Below are 16,446 nucleotides of genomic sequence, written 5' to 3'. Positions count from 1 at the left end.
GCAGGACTTATACACTTAATGGTAAGGTCCTAGGGACTGTTGCTGAAAGGTTCTAGTTCCTTGAAAGTAGAGTCGCAGGTAGATAGGATAGTGAAGGCAACGTGTAGTATGCTTTCTTTTATTGGTCAGAGTATTGAGTACAGGAATTGGGAGATCATGTTGCAGCTGTACAGGACATTGGTTAGGCCACCGTTGGAATACCACATGCAATTGTGGTCTCCTTACTATTGGAAGGAAATTGTGAAACTTGAAAGGGTTCAGAAAAGATTTAGAAGGATGTTGGCAGGGTTGGAGGGTTTGAGCTAAAGGGAGAGGCTGAACAGGCTGGGGCTGTTTTCCCTGGAGCGTTGGAGGCTGAGGGGTGACCTTATAAGAGATTTATAAAATCATGAGGGGCATGGATACAGTAAATAGACAAGGTCTTTCCTCTGGGGTGGGGGAGTTGAGAACTAGAGGGCATAGGTTTAGGGTGAGGAGGAAAACTATAAGAGACCCAAGGGGCAAAGTTGGTGTATGTGTGGAATGGACTGCCAGAGGAAGTGGTGGAGGCTGGTACAATTGCAACATTAAAAAGGCATCTGGATGGGTATATGAATAGGAAGGGTTTGGAAGGATGAGCCAGGTGGGACTAGATTGGGTTGAGATATCTATTCAGCATGGATGGGTTGGACCGAAGGGTCTGTTTCCGTGCTGTGCATCTCTATGACTCTTATAATGGGGCTGAGAAACATACCAGCTGTGATCAAATGGCAAAGTAGACCGGATGGACCAAATGGCCTCATTCTGCTCCAATGCCTTGTTGCCTTACACTGCATAGTGGGAATACATTTAAAGCTGAGAATACTGAAGGGAGAAACTAGCATCAGACTTGGCAAGGAGCTTGGATAGAAGTGGGAAAAGTCAAGATAAAAAGGAAAGAGTAGAAGCCCAGTTATTCTGCCCATTCCTTGGGGACATGAAGGCACAACAGGTCATCTGGGACTGGAGTAATGCATATGCCAGGCCCAGTAAGGACATAGCTTCTCTGGCCTTGGGATTTAAAAATAAAGTCTCACCATTTCCCCCTGTAAGTTTTTTAATTTACTTAATGAATTGCCTACACAAAAAAGTGTGGCAAAAGTAGATTTAATAACTTTTTAAAAAGTAATTGGGATTATGTACCATTATAAACTTACAAAAGCAGTATGTACTATTTATAAGGCACACAGCAGCAGGTCACAATATTGTCCAAACCATGATCTTGACCACCTGGAAGGCCAGGGGCAACAATTCACGGGAATACCAGTGCCTGCAAATCATAGATTTTTAACAGCATGGAAACATGCCTTCCAGCCAGTCATCAGGCATCTAATCCCTGTCGTTCCACTTGAAGCCACACTCCAACTTCCCTTGGAACAATGATCACCGTCAATGGAACAGTGTTATCCTACAGTATACAAATAAGGAACAATCCCATTAACCGTTCACCAATGTGGATACGTTTCTGAATAGGAAACTCTTTCCCAGAGAATTATGTCATAAGAGGCCAGGTGTCCCCCAGCCTCGGGGAGGGGGGAAACGTCGGGTGGTCTCAAATTTGAGGAGTTCCCAACGGTTCAGGGGTACGTATCAAAACTTAATAAACTAAAGGATAGTAACAGTTTTTAAAATAAATTACCCACCCAGAACTGAAACTTGCTCAGGTTGCTATAAGCAACCACACACAACCTTTCCCGCGAAGCAATAAACAGTCAAGCTGAATAGCGTTTAAAAATACTTCATTCACTATAGTTTAAAGACTATACGGAAGGAGGAGAACATGGATGTTTTGCCATTTGCTACGTTTATCCAAGTCAAGCCCGTTGTTTTGAGTTTTTGAGGCTGACAGTCGAAAGCGGGCAACTCCTTAGTTCTTGAACTTACCAACTGTCACTTGTGTACAGTTACTCCCAATCTTGGCAGACAGGTAGGTTGTTCACCAAAAGCCCTGCCTAAAGAAGTCAGCACGAACAGTACACCTTGTTCTGCGAGTAAATCTTTTCCCCTCCCCTATTTCTCGGCTGAAAGGTAAAGAAAGATCCCAGCCAGCCTTATTCCCCCACAGCGAGCTCCAGGACAATTTAAAAGTCCCGGGCCGGAACCGCTGTAACCAATCAGAGCGCCGCCGCTACAATGTTGCACTTTCCTCCCGGAAGCGAAGCGGTGGCAGCCAATCAGCGGCGCGCGGCTGTGTCTCAACGTTCCGCCGAGGGTTTCCCCGGCGAGTCTGAGAGTTCCATCGGGGATTCCCTCCCATTTCCCCCGGGGCTCCGCGGCCCGATCTGGGAGAGATGATGGTTAACGAGGCCGGGTCGCGGGGCGCCACGCACACGGTGCCCACCGAGGAGACGGTGCACGTGGTGGAGCTTAACCCTTTCGGGGACGCCGGCGCCGGCAGCCTGATCGCTTACGGAGGCGACAACTACATCGTGGTGGGCAGCTGCCGCTTCCAGGTGGGCGGCCCGGGCAGGTCCTTCCAGGGAGCGTGTGATTGTTTTGAGGAGAGGGAGGATTGTTGGTGAGGAAGGGATAAGGAAGACAAGTGAGTAGGAACAGTCCCGTCCAAGCACACAAAAAACAAAGCTTCACCCCCAACAAGAAGGGTTGCTTCAACTAACTGACTCACTGCTACATTTCTTGCAAAGTTAAAAATCACACAACACCAGGTTATAGTCCAACAGGTTTAATTGGAAGCACACTAGCTTTCACCTGATATCACCTGATGAAGGAGCGTCGCTTCGAAAGCTAGTGCTTCCAATTAAACCTGTTGGACTATAACCTGGTGTTGTGTGATTTTTAACTTTGTACACCCCAGTCCAACACCGCCATCTCCAAATCATGACATTTCTTGCAGGTATGCTTACCTTGAAGAAGCGCTCCTCTTCTTTCCCACAGGATTTCTGATCTAATCTTTTTTTTCTTATTCAGCTATTGATTCTCCCAGGCTGACCTATACTCATTCGTTTGTCTGTGCAACTATGTTTTCTCTCTCTCTGGGTTCCCTCTCCAATCATCATTTATTTCGCCACTCCCCCACTCCATCTTCAGCATATAGCATATATTTTCCTAGCTTACATTAGTTCTGATGAAGGGTCAGTGAAGGCAAAATGTTGAATGAATGAATGAATTATCTTTATTGTCTTTCCTCATATCTGCTGCCAGATGTGTTAATTTTTTTCCGGCAATTTCTGATTTCCAGCATCTACTGTTCTTTGGGGTTTTTATCTTCAAGTTCAGTGATGTTGCATGCAGATCAATTGAGCTGAGCCAAAAAAAGTGTGGATGCAGTGCTCCCTAGGCACTTTACAGGCAATGAATCTATTTTTTTTGGTTTCCAGGACTTGCTGAATTTTATTAATCCTCCCTCAAATTGAGTGGCTTACTAGGCCATGTCAGAGGGCAGTTAAGAGTCAACCACATGCTTTCCTTTATTAGTCAAGACATTGAATACAACAGCAGGGAGTTTATGATCGAGCTGAATGTAACATCAGTTAGGCCACAGCGGGAATACTGTGTGCAGTTCTGGTACCACGTTATAGAAAGGATATGATTGAACTAGAGAGGGTCCAGAGGAGATGTGTCTGGGCTGAAATGATTCAGTTATGAAGAGAAGCTGGATAGGCTGATGTTGTTTTCCTCAGAGCAGAGAGGCTGAGGGGGGACCTGATTGAGTTGCAGAAAGTTAAGAGGGGCATAGACAGGGTTGATACAGGGAAGCTTCCTTCTAGTGTAGGAGTCAATAACCAGGGCTCACAGTTTTGAGATAGGAAGCGGGAGGTTTAGATGAGATTTGAGGAAATAATTTTAGAACATAGAAACGCACAGCACAGTACAGGCCCTTCGGCCCACAATGTTGTGCCGAGACTTAATCCTGATGTAAAATATTGTAACTTAACCTACGCACCACACAACTCCCTGCTCTCCATGTGTATGTCCAGCAGTCGCTTAAATGTCCCCAGTGACTTCGCTTCCACCACGTCAGCTGACAAAGGGCGACCAGAACTGGACACAATATTCCAAGTGTGGTCTCACCAGGGACTTGTAGAGCTGCAGCAAAACCTCGCAGCTCTTAAACCTGATCCCCCTGTTAATGAAAGCCAAAACACCACATGCTTTCTTAACAACCCTATCCACTTGGGTGGCAACTTTGAGGGATCTATGTACTTGCACACCCGGATCCCTCTGTTCCCCCACACTGCCAAGAATCCTGTCTTTAATACTATATTCAGCATTCAAGTTTGACCTTCCAAAGTGCATCACTTCACATTTATCCAGTTTGAACTCCATCTGCCATTTCTCAGCCCAGCTCTGCATCCTGTCTATGTCGCGCTGCAGCCTGCAGTAGCCCTCTATACTATCGACGACACCTCCCAACCTTTGGCCCACAGGGAGATGGTTATCTTGAACTCACTACCTAAAATGTTGGTGAAGTTGGGAACCCTCAAGGTATTTTTAAAAAGTATTTAGATGAGCCCTGTAGCATACAAGGTCAAGTGTTGGAAAATGGAATTGGAATAGATGGATATTTGATGACTGGCAGAGACAAGATGGGCTGAAGGGTCTTTTTGACCATATGATCTGGGGTCACATGATGTCTAAATCAAGTAAGGACTGCTGATCTCCTTCCCAAAAGAACATGAAGGACATTACCATAATACCACCATCGCTCTTTTTAAAATATCTATAGTATATTTGTGCAATAGAAACCGTAAGAGCCAATTTATATATGGGATGATCTTGCAAACCATAACAACACGGTGATTGCATAGTTTGTATTTTTTACTCTATACATTACATTGTTTGAAGGATTAATATGCCCACCAGGGAAAACTCCTAGTGCACAGCTTCAAAATAATAGTTTAGGATCTGTCATAACAAGAAGGCAGACATTAGTAGCCAAAGGGTTATCAATGTCTACTCATGCCTTCAAAGAATATGGGAATAGTCCAGGAAAAAGATGCCAAGGTAAGTGATCAGCCTTAATCTCATTGAGCGGTGGAGTAGGCTCAATGGGCTGAATGTTCCAATGTTATTGCTGGACTTGTAATCCAGAGGCTGAGGCACATGCTCTGGGACACAGGTTCAAATCCCATCAGAGCACTGGGGGAAATTAAATTCAGTTAATAAAACCTGGCTTATAAACTAACCTTAGCATAGGTGACCATGTAAATATCTGGTTCACGAATGTCCTTTAGGGAAGGAAGTGTGGCATTGACATGTGACTCCAGGCACACAGCAATGTGATTGACTCTTAGCTGCCCTTTGAAATGGCCCAGCAACCACTCAGTTCAGGGGTAACATCTGAACCCAGCACCTTTTGATTCAGAGGCTAGGCTGAATTTGTTTGTGAATATTATGAGTATTCCATTGTAATATCTTTTAGGAAGAAGATGCGGAAATAAGAGGTATGGAATTCAAGACACTTCAGACATTTAATCGAGGAATTCGGGTAGATTCGATCGCATGGAGTCCAGAAACTAAGATGGACACACTGACACAACTGATCCAGTAAGAGATACGATTACTTTCTAATTCATTGTAAGAATGTAGATGTCACTGGGAAGGCTGGTATTGATTATCTTTGTCATTGAGAAGGGTATGATGGATCCTTCGCTTTTGACTTAACGCGGCAGGTTCAACACAACTGAGTATCTCTCTGCGCCACTGCAAACGCCACTCAAGAGTCAACCGCATTGCTGTGTGTCTGGAATAGGTCCACCTTGGGTAAAAGTGGCAGATTTAATTACCTCAAGGCCCTGATGAATTTTTATGGTAATCAGCATCGTGTCAAAGTCATCTTTCCCAATACCAACATCTTATTTTGCAGATTTTTAGATTAGATTCCCTACAGTGCGGAAACAGGCCCTTCGGCCCAACAAGTCCACACCGATCCTCCGAAGAGTAAACCCATTTCCCTCTGACTCATGCACCTAACACTATGGGTAACTTAACATGCCAATCCACCTGACCTGCACATCTTTGGATTGTGGGAGGAAACCGGAGCAACGGAAGAAACCCATGCAGACACAAGGAGAATGTGCAAACTCCACACAGACAATCACCCAAGGCTGGGATCAAACCTGGGTCCCTGGCGCTGTGAGGCGGCAGTGCTAACTACTCAGCCATCGTGCCGCCTGTAAAACTGAATTGGAATTGTGACTGCAAAGGTGGGATTTCAGTTTTCTGGATTATTAGCCCTGACCTTTTGGATGACAATCTCAGGAACGTAAACAGTACCTTAGTGTGCTTCTGTATTAAAACAGGCTAATAGACTGGCGACAACACAGAGGAAACCATTCAGCCTTCGCATCCTTGCATGCTCTCGACAAAGACAATTCAACTAGTCCCACTACTATGCCCTTTGTGTGTAGCCCTGCAAGCCTTCCTCTTCAAATAATTAACTAGTTCCTATTTGATAGACACAATGGAGCCTGCCTCCATCACAGTCTCCAATAGTACATCCACTGTATATAAACAGTTTTACTTATGTTGCCTCTGCTTTTTTCCCCTTCACTCTAAACAATGCCTTGTTTTTGATCCTTCTGATAATGGCACCGGTTTCTCCCCATCTGCTTTGTATTAACCACTCATGATTTTGAACACTTCTAGCAGTTGATGGTGATGAATGATGCCTGTTTGTGGTGACGGTACTCACATTTTGCTTTATGTTTTTCGATAAAAGGCTATTTTATTCTGTTAGAAATTACAGTTGAGTTTTCCATTCAAGTTTGCAAGTTATGTTGACAGGTATTAAATCAGAAAAAACTTTCTTATTGAGATAGAAGTATTGCTCTATTGATTGATTTTAAATATATCTAATGCAATGGATAATGTGCTTGATTGTCGCTATGTAAATACAGGCTGATGTCAGTTAGCGATAAATTATATGAAATATTACAGACTAGAATGTGCTCATTACTTTCAGCTTATAAATGAGAAGTCACTTTTGAGGCTTTTCAATTTGTTTTTCAGTGTAGTTAGAATTTGTACTACCAATTAAGGCATACTTTCAGCCACTGTGTTGGTTTATGATACTCTGTGTTTTGGCCAGGCCTCAGTGGCTGTGTCTGTTTCTGAGTCAGAATGTTGTATAAACCACAACAACCCGACGGTCGGAGGAGGAGCGTCTTATCTTCCGACTGGGAACCCTCCAACCACAGGGGATGAACTTGGACTTCACCAGTTTCTTCATCCCCCCTCCCCCCACCTTGTCTCAGCCGAATCCCTCCAGCCCGGCACTGCCTTCCTGACCTGTAGTCTTCTTCTTGACCTCTCCGCCTCCATCCTACTCCGCCCTATCACCCTCACCTTGGCCTCTTTCCACCTATCACATTTCCCCCGCCCCTCCTCCAAGTCCCTCCTCCCTATCTTTTATCTTCTCCTGCTGAACACTCTCTGCTCATTCCTGAAGAAGGGCCTGTGCCCGAAACGTCGAATCTCCTGTTCCCTGGATGCTGCCTGACCTGCTGTGCTGTTCCAGCAATAAAGTTTCAAGAATGTTGTATATACCAATCCCACTGCAGAGATTTGAGACCTAGGCTGGCTTCTCCCGTGCAGTACTGAGGGAGTGCTGCACTGTTGGAGGTGTTGACTTTTGGATGAAATGTCAAACAGAAGTCCCACCTGCTGTCATAAAGAATACTTTAACAGACAGTACAGAGGAACTGAATGTTACTTTAATGGACAAATACTGCAGAAAGCTACAGCACTGGGGGATTTGGGAGTCCTCATGCATGAATCATAAAAAGTTAGTGTCTAAGTTCAGCAGGTAATAGGGACAGCATAAAAATAGGAAAGCCTTGCTTAAAAATAATACAAGGTGTTGGTCAGGTGATAACTGGAATATGAACTATTTTAGGCCCTTTGTCAAAGGGAAGATGTACCAGCACTGGGGGCAGTCCAAAGAATGTTCACTCAGTTGATCACAGGTCTGAAGAGACTGTCTGATAAGGAGAGGTTGAGTAGATTGGGCATATAGAGATGGAAATGTGTTGCTGGAAAAGCGCAGCAGGTCAGGCAGCATCTAGGGAACAGGAGAATCGACGTTTCAGGCATTAGCCCTTCTTCAGGAATGAACAGATTGGGCATATACTCATTGGAGTTTAGAATAATGAGAAGCAACCTTATTGAAGCACTTAAAACTCTTAGGGAACTTGACAGGGTAGATGTGGAAAGTTTGCTTCCCTTCTTGAGAGAGTCTAGTTCATAGTCTCAAAGTAAGCAATTATCATTTAAGACAGAGATGAGGAGGAATTTCTTCTCTCAGAGAATAGTGAATCTGTGAAATTCTTTACTGCAGAGGGCTTTGAAAGCTGGGCCATTCAGTATATTCAACGCTGAGACAGATTTTAATCAATCAGGCGATCAAGGGTTGTGGGGAAAAGGCAGGAAAGTGGAGTTGAAGATTGTTAGATCAGACATGATCTCATTGAATAGTGGAGCAAACCTGAGGGACTGAATGGTCTACTCTAGCTCATGCATCTTATATCATTATGGTCTTGTCTGAACCTACTTTACCCTTGCACTGACATCTCTTGGGTGCACTATGAACCCAGGAACTTCTAACCTGTACATGTATCATGGTCTATAATGGAAAGAATAAAGATCAGCTTTATTTTAAGAGCTCAGATGTATTGGCCTCTCACCTTTACATTGGCAAGATCAAACGCAGACTGAGTGCTTATCCTGTGTTCCCCCTGCGAACCCCCAAAGAGCTTGTCTTGCATATTTTATTCACTTTCTCCCTATCACACCTGAATTTAAACCCATTTTAGTTACCCATTTTACATCTCTTTTGCTCTTTCTCCACAATTAATTACCTCTCTGTCTTGTGCACTGTCTTATCGACTCCCTTTGCACCTTCTCCTCTTCCATTAAAAGTATAAAAGAACCCACTTTGAACCACTTTCAAGTCCAAAGAAGAGTCACACTGAACGTGAAACAGTAACTGTTTCTGTCCACAGATGGTGCCAGACCTGAGGAATTTCTCCAGATTTCCAACATGCACAGTATTTTGCTTTTAAGTAAAAAGTGCTTCCTTTTCAATTTTCTTACTTTAATTTGGTTTAATGTTGCAGGTTTTGTACTGCAGACGCTGACAGAAAGTTGAGGCTGCTAACATCTGATCTCAAGGAAGACACCAGGTGGCAGGTACATCTTCTAAGTGACTGCTTCACAAAATACATCATTGATTGTGAAAGGCACCATAGAAATGAAATTTATATCATTCATCCACTGAAGAGAACGAACAATGCTGCATTTGAGTAGCATCTTTCGTATTCCAAACTGTTTTATGACCAATGAAGTATGACTCTTGCAATGTAAGAAACATGGCAAGTAATTTGTACACAGCCAGATCTCACAGACATTAACTAATGATTGACCTGTTGCAATCTGGACTGAGGGATAAACAGTGGCCTGACCAAGCGTTGAGAGCATGTGTTTACTAAATCTTGAATATCTGGGACATTACATACATTAACAGCACAATGACAAAATAAAACACACATCTCCCTCAATTATAACATACTAAGAAGTTGCAGCAGCAGAAGGACCATTCGTCCAAGTTGCCTCTGCTGTTCAAGAAGATTGTGAATTATCTTGTGACCTTAACTGAAATTTTCTGTCTGTCTCCTATAACCCGTGACTCACTTGTAAATCGAAAAAACACTAAATCAGCTTTGAACAAATTCAATGACTTAGCCTCCATTGATCACTGAGAGATAATTACAAAGATTAACAATCATCTGTGAGAAAAAATAATCCTCCACTCCATGTTATGTAAGAGACCCATTATTTTTAAACTGTGTTACCACCCCCACCCAGTTCTAGAGTCCCAAGGACGGAGAAACATCTTTTCAGTATGTACCCCATCTGGCCTTCTTGGGATCTTACACATTTCGATAAGATCACCTCTCATTTTTTTAAACCCTAATAAATAGAGGCTGAACCAGTCAATCTTTCCTTGTAAGGCAATCGCTTCATCCCAGCAGCAGTTGAGGGAACCTTCTGTGAAGTGGGAGTCATATAGCGCCGAAACAGACCCTTCGGTCCAACCAGTCCATGCCAAACATAATCCCAGACTAAATTACTCCCACCTGCCTGCTCCGGGCCCATGTCCCTCCAAATCTTTCCTACTCATGTACAGAACAACCTCAAATTTTCGAAAGAGATGGGCGGGGAGTATTTTGTTCAGATTACTGATCTGATCGTAAACAAAGGAAGCCATATTGAACATAGTTATGTAAAAAAGCATGTTTACAGAGTTTTTAATTCATTCAATCGATAAAGTCCCTGGGGTGGGGGAGTCCAGAACTAGAGAGTGTGGTTTAGGGTGAGAGGGGAAAGATATAAAAGAAACCTAAGGGGCAACTTTTTCATGCAGAGGGTGGTACGTGTATGGAATGAGCTGCCAGAGGATGTAGTGGAGGCTGGTACAATTACAACATTTAAAAGGCATTTGGATGGGTATATGAATAGGAAGGGTTTGGAGAGATATGGGCCGGGTGCTGGCAGGTGGGACTAGATTGGGTTGGGATAGCTGGTCAGCATGGACGAGTTGGACCAAAGGATCTGTTTCTATGCTGTACATCTCTATGACTCTAACTGTGCACAAACACTGGGTATTGCTTAAAAGCTTTTAACGTTTTACAAATAACATCACTTTTTGTGTACATAAAATTCATAGAGGTGGAAGTCGGTTATTCTCTTTTGAAGAAAATATGCAGTTGCTGTTGCTTGAGGTGCTTGTGTTTCTTTGCTTCCCTGCTCCAATCACAGCTTTGTGTCCACTTCAAATGAGTAATCTATTAAATGGATATTGTTGGTGTTGATTTTATCCATCTTGGATGAATATATCTTTAGATGCAATGTTATGCCTCACAGCAGGTATAAGAGTCAAAATAATTATATCTAACATGAAGTAATTTTTAATTTTAAATACTTACTATCTTAAAATTAGTTACAACTTAGTAAATATGGATAATTTTGTTAACTTTGCTTCATTAGAAGTTCCTGCAATTAAAACACTGGAAATACCAAAACCAGCCTTTTCATCACCCAATACAAACTCCTCACTCATCCTGATTTCATTTCATTTGCCAGCTTTCAAATTGAGACCGATCGTTCAAAATTCTCATCACAATTCTGATAACATCTCACCATTTCAGACCAGGTGAAAACCTATCAATTCACTTGCAATCGTATTTGATTACTGAAATACTCTTCTGAACATCCTTCCAACCACACCCCCCACCCCACTCCATAAACATTAGATCGTTTAAAATCCCATACGCTGTTGCAGTCAACTCATTACCCTCCTAGCTGATGCACTCTGATTTCCTGATTGTGATCAGTGTCAGTAACACCTCTTTGATGTAACTTTTTTACAGGACCTTGAGATCTTGTTTGGATAATCCAAAATTTGGATATTTGATGTTCGGGTAACTGAGGTTGTTCTGTATTTATAAATGTCTTTTAAACATTGTAACAGTACCTGCATCATCATCTAGTGTAGATCCATCCCTCAAGTAAGGAGACCAAACTGTGCAAAGAACTCCAGGTACAGTTCACTAAGGCTCTGTAACAGAAGGTGCAAGACCTTTTTCCTTTTATACTCCATCCTCATTGCTATAAAAGCTAACATTCCATTCTCCTTCCTAACCTCTTGCTGCACACACAAGCTGTACCTTTGTGATTCATGTTCATGATACCCAGGACCCTCAGTACTGCAGCAATCTGTAGTCTCTCTCCATTAAATAATATTCTTCTTTTCTGCTCTTTCTGCCACAGTGAATATCTTCAGATTTTCTCACATCTGTCTTCCAGTTATTTCCCACATACACTTGGCGTGTCTATATCTCTTTGCAAATCTTGTATTTTCCTTTCTTACATCCTTTCAGCTGGGGGCTTCCTCTGGCCTCTCTAGTTGAGATTTCTAGTTGAAGAAGGGTAGGGAGCTTTACTCTCGTATTTATGACCAATATTTACCCTGCAACCAACATCATCAAAATACATGTTATCTGCTCGTTATCACATTGCTGTTTTGATAAGCTTGCTGTGAACAAATTGACTGCTGTTTTCCCCTGCATGACAATTATTACCTGCCTGTTGTGTTGAGATAAGCTAAGGACGTGAGGGAGTGCTTTATTAGTGGTTATTTCTTTCTTAAAAATACAAAATTCAGATTCCCAGTGGTTCAGTTCCTGAAATATACAGACCCTGATTTTTAAAGCCTAATTCATTTGAAGTGATAAATAGTAAGAAAGGAGGCATTTCAATCAGTCAGGATATTCTGGAGCAAGTTGTATGTGTTTTTTTTAATGCTGTCCGACACAGGCTTCTCCAAATCAAGGATATTCTGGAGTGAAGTGTTCACCCCCGTTAGCTCTCCCTGGGTGTCAGAAGAGCATGGTCATTGTAGCAGTTCTGGAATGACCCCCATCGTTGACACTTTGTCAGACCTGCAGTTGAATAAAGATCCCCTAAGTTGTAAGAACTGTGTCTAAGCAAGGAGTTAATGAATTCAGGAGATGAGAAGACAGGATTCAGAGCAAGGATTACTTGTGAAACTTAACTACACCCAGGACTTGCTGATAATACTCCAGCATATCATGTAGTTTCTGTGAAATTGGCAATGTTATGCCACTCTGTTTGAGTATTGTGGAATCTGATAGGATAGAGAGGGACCATGGTGAAACATCATCAAAACACCTTATCTGGTTTTATTGCATGGGTGTTTTGGGGAGCTAGCTGTGGACAAAATGAATGTTGTGTTTTCCTGTGTCACAATGATGAGGACATCTCAAAAGGTACTTTGTTGGTTGTATGGTTTTCAGATAAAGTGCCAATGTTCACAGATTTTCCCCCCACCCTGATCTTTTCCATGCTCCTGAACATATCTTCTTTTGAGGTATTTTCTCTCAAAGGTTCCTATTGAATGTGATACCATCGCCCTTGCAGGCAACATGCCCCAGATCACAACAGCTCACAGAATTAAGAAGGATTTCTCTTCATCTCCCCTTCCCCAGAGCTGTACTGCCAAAGATCTTAAATGTTCTCTGATTGCTGCCAATAGGAACAGTTTCTCCTGATTTACTCTTTTAAAAATCTCCATAATTTTGAACACCTCGATTAAAATCCCACTCTTCCTTTTCTGCTGTCCAGACAAAATCCCAGTTTCTTCAGTCTCTTTCTGAACTTCGAAGTTTCTTATCCCAGACACTAGTTTAGTAAATCTCCTTGCAAAGCTTTGATATCCTCCCTAAGGCAGGGTTAACCTCATCCGAACATGAGTGCAATTGATAAATTATAAGTTAGATGATTTGGTTCTGAGCTATCTGTATGCTATTCAGTGGCAGCAGTTAAGGTAATCATTTTGCAGTGAGTTCTCTGCTCAGCCAATGTGTTGTGCTGGACTTAAATGAACTGTCTACGTCAGTTAGTTCCAAGTACTGAAATATTAATGAAATGTGACATCGAACCAGCTGAGTTGAAATAAGGCCATTGTTCAAATTTAGATTTCCACTGAAGTGTCCTGATTTATTATTCCATGTAGGTAATAGAAGGTCATACTGATTACATCAACGATCTAGTATTTGACCCCAACACTGGGAAACAAATCGCAAGTGTTAGTGATGATCACACATGCCGGTAGGTACAGGATTTATTATCCATATTTTCAGGTTTAAGCTGTAAACTCTATTAGCCTGCAAACAAACTTTCTTGTGTGGGAAGAGGGGAAGTGCTTTGTTTCTTTCACAGTTAACGTAAGGGAAAAGTTGGTTAATTCTGTCTTTCTCCATTGATTTTCTTTTTCTCTGCTGCCCGTTGCCAGATTAAATAAACTGTTGCCAAGGCAAACTTTTTGATATTTTGATTTCTCGGCATACTGACTTGGCAGAGATGGCTTTGGATGATATTGTTGTTGAGGACACCAGAGCCATGGTTGCCACTGCTCTAAAAGCTCCCAGGCTTAAAGCAGCCTCTTACTTATATTGAAAGCTGAGCAAAACATAATGCCAGTTATATTACAGCCAGTTTGGAAGTTGCCGGTTACAGTGTGTGTCAAATAGACCTTTTATTTCAAGCAGAAATAGCTGTGATTGCTCAATATACTTATATAATGATTTTAAAAAAAGTCATGCCTGGTCCATGAGATGTTAACCTAAGGTTCTGTCTTCCCTCTTGAGTGGACTTAAATGATTCCATGGTATTTAATTCAAAGAAGCATGGGAGCTGAACCCTCATTTGCTTGTTTCATTCATCCCTTGAGCAACATCACTAATGTGTAAATTTCCATGTGTAAAATGTATGGGATTGGGGGTAGTGCAGAGAGATGGGCAGAAATGTGTTTTGCAGACAGTAAACAGAATAGCAATGAATGAGTCTTTTTCTAAATGGCAGACACTTGACTACTTCGGTACTTTAGGGATTAGTACTAGGACCCCACTTATTAACAATATATGTTAATGATTTACTTGACCATAAGACATAGGAGTGGAAGTAAGGCCATTTGGCCCATCGAGTCCACTCCACCATTCAATCATGGCTGATGGGCATTTCAACTTCACTTACCAGCATTTTCCCTGTAGCCCTTAATTCCTTGTGACATCAAGAATTTATCAATCTCTGCCTGAAGCCATTTAGCGTCCCGGCCTCCACTGCACTCCGCAGGAACTAAATGTACTGTCTCAAAGTGTGCAGATGATCCAAAGCTGGACGGGAGACTATTGCAGTGTGATTTAGAGTCATAGAGATGTACAGTATGAAAACAGACCCTTCAGTCCAACCCGTCCATGCCGACCAGATATCCCAACCCAATCTAGTCCCACCTGCCAGCACCCGGCCCAAATCCCTCCAAAACCTTCCTATTTATATACCCATCCAAATGCCTCTTAAATGTTGCAATTGTACCAGCCTCCACTACATCCTCTGGCAGCTCATTCCATACACGTACCACCCTCTGTGTGAAAACATTGCCCCTTAAGTCTCTTTTATATATTTCCCCTCTCACCCTAAACTTATGCCCTCTAGTTCTGGGCTCCCCGATCCCAGGGAAAAGACTTTGTCTACTTATCCTATCCATGCCCCTCATAATTTTGTAAACCTCTATAAGGTCACCCCCCAGCCTCCGACGCTCCAGGGAAAACAGCCCCAGCCTGTTCAACCTCTCCCTGTAGCTCAGATCCTCCAACCCTGGCAACATCCTTGTAAATCTTTTCTGAACCCTTTCAAGTTTCACAACATCTTTCCGATAGGAAGGAGACCAGAATTGCACGCAATATTCCAACAGTGGCCTAACCAATGTCCTGTACAGCTGCAACATAACCTCCCAACTCCTGTACTCAGTACTCTGACCAATAAAGTCTTCTTCACTATCCTATCTACCTGAGACTCCACTTTCAAGGAGCTATGAACCTGCACCCCAAGGTCTCTTTGTTCAGCAACACTCCCTAGGACCTTACCATTAAGTGTATAAGTCCTGCTAAGATTTGCTTTCCCAAAATGCAGCACCTTGCATTTATCTGAATTAAACTCCATCTGCCACTTCTCAGCCCATTGGCCCATCTGGTCCAGATCCTGTTGTAATCTGAGGTAACCCTCTTCGATGTCCACTACGCCTACAATTTTGGTGTCATCTGCAAACTTACTAACTGTACCTCTTATGCTCGCATCCAAATCATTTATGTAAATGACAAAAAGTAGAGGGCCAAGCACCGATCCTTGTGGCATTCCAGTCTGAAAAACAACCCACCACCACCACCCTCTGTCTTCTACCTTTGAGCCAGTTCTGTATCCAAGTGGCTAGTTCTCCCTATATTCCATGAGCTCTAACCTTGCTAATCAGTCTCCCATGGGGAACCTTGTCGAATGACTTACTGAAGTCCATGTAGATCACATCTACCACTCTGCCCTCATCAATCTTCTTTGTTACTTCTTCAAAAAACTCAATCAAGTTTGTGAGACATGATTTCCCACGCACAAAGCAATGTTGACTATCCCGAATCAGTCCTTGCCTTTCCAAATACATGTGAGTCTTGTCCCTCAGAATCCCCTCCAATAACTTGCCGACCACTGACGTCAGGCTTACTGGTCTATAGTTCCCTGGCTTGTCCTTACCGCCCTTCTTAAACAGTGGCACCACGTTTGCCAACCTCCAGTCTTCCGGCACCTCACCTGTGACTATCGATGATACAAATATCTCAGCAAGAGGCCCAGCTTCCCACAGAGTTCTCGGGTGCACCTGATCAGGTCCTGGGGATTTATCCACTTTTAACCGTTTCAAGACATCCAGCACTTCCTCCTCTGTAATATGGACATTTTGCAAGATGTCACCATCTATTTCCCGACAATCTATATCTTCCATATCCTTTTCCACAATAAATACTGATGCAAAATATTCATTTAATATCTCCCCCATTTTCTGTG

At 42.7% G+C, this 16,446-nt stretch overlaps 2 protein-coding genes across 3 annotated transcripts in view; one reads left to right on the top strand and one right to left on the bottom strand.

Annotated features, from left to right (window-relative positions):
• The window catches only part of LOC122559343 (PARP1 binding protein), a 48,466-nt gene extending 46,387 nt beyond the window's left edge, over positions 1 to 2,079 (bottom strand). For both annotated transcript variants that reach the window (XM_043708752.1, XM_043708753.1), the window contains exon 1: positions 1,903 to 2,079. The gene's annotated coding sequence lies outside the window, so the exon portion shown is untranslated. The remainder of the gene's footprint in view (positions 1 to 1,902) is intronic.
• Positions 2,080 to 2,206: 127 nt separating this feature from the next.
• The window catches only part of nup37 (nucleoporin 37), a 45,010-nt gene continuing 30,770 nt past the window's right edge, over positions 2,207 to 16,446 (top strand). Inside the window, exons 1-4 of the mRNA XM_043708754.1 lie at positions 2,207 to 2,471; positions 5,402 to 5,526; positions 9,096 to 9,168; positions 13,574 to 13,668. Of these exons, the coding sequence (XP_043564689.1) occupies positions 2,310 to 2,471; positions 5,402 to 5,526; positions 9,096 to 9,168; positions 13,574 to 13,668 (455 nt within the window). The 5' untranslated portion in view covers positions 2,207 to 2,309. The remainder of the gene's footprint in view (positions 2,472 to 5,401; positions 5,527 to 9,095; positions 9,169 to 13,573; positions 13,669 to 16,446) is intronic.

The sequence above is a fragment of the Chiloscyllium plagiosum genome, chromosome 19 (assembly GCF_004010195.1).
Source record: "Chiloscyllium plagiosum isolate BGI_BamShark_2017 chromosome 19, ASM401019v2, whole genome shotgun sequence".
Lineage (NCBI taxonomy): Eukaryota > Metazoa > Chordata > Chondrichthyes > Orectolobiformes > Hemiscylliidae > Chiloscyllium > Chiloscyllium plagiosum.
The sequence above is the reverse complement of the archived record's forward strand: the minus strand, read 5'-3'. Positions and strand labels throughout refer to the sequence as shown.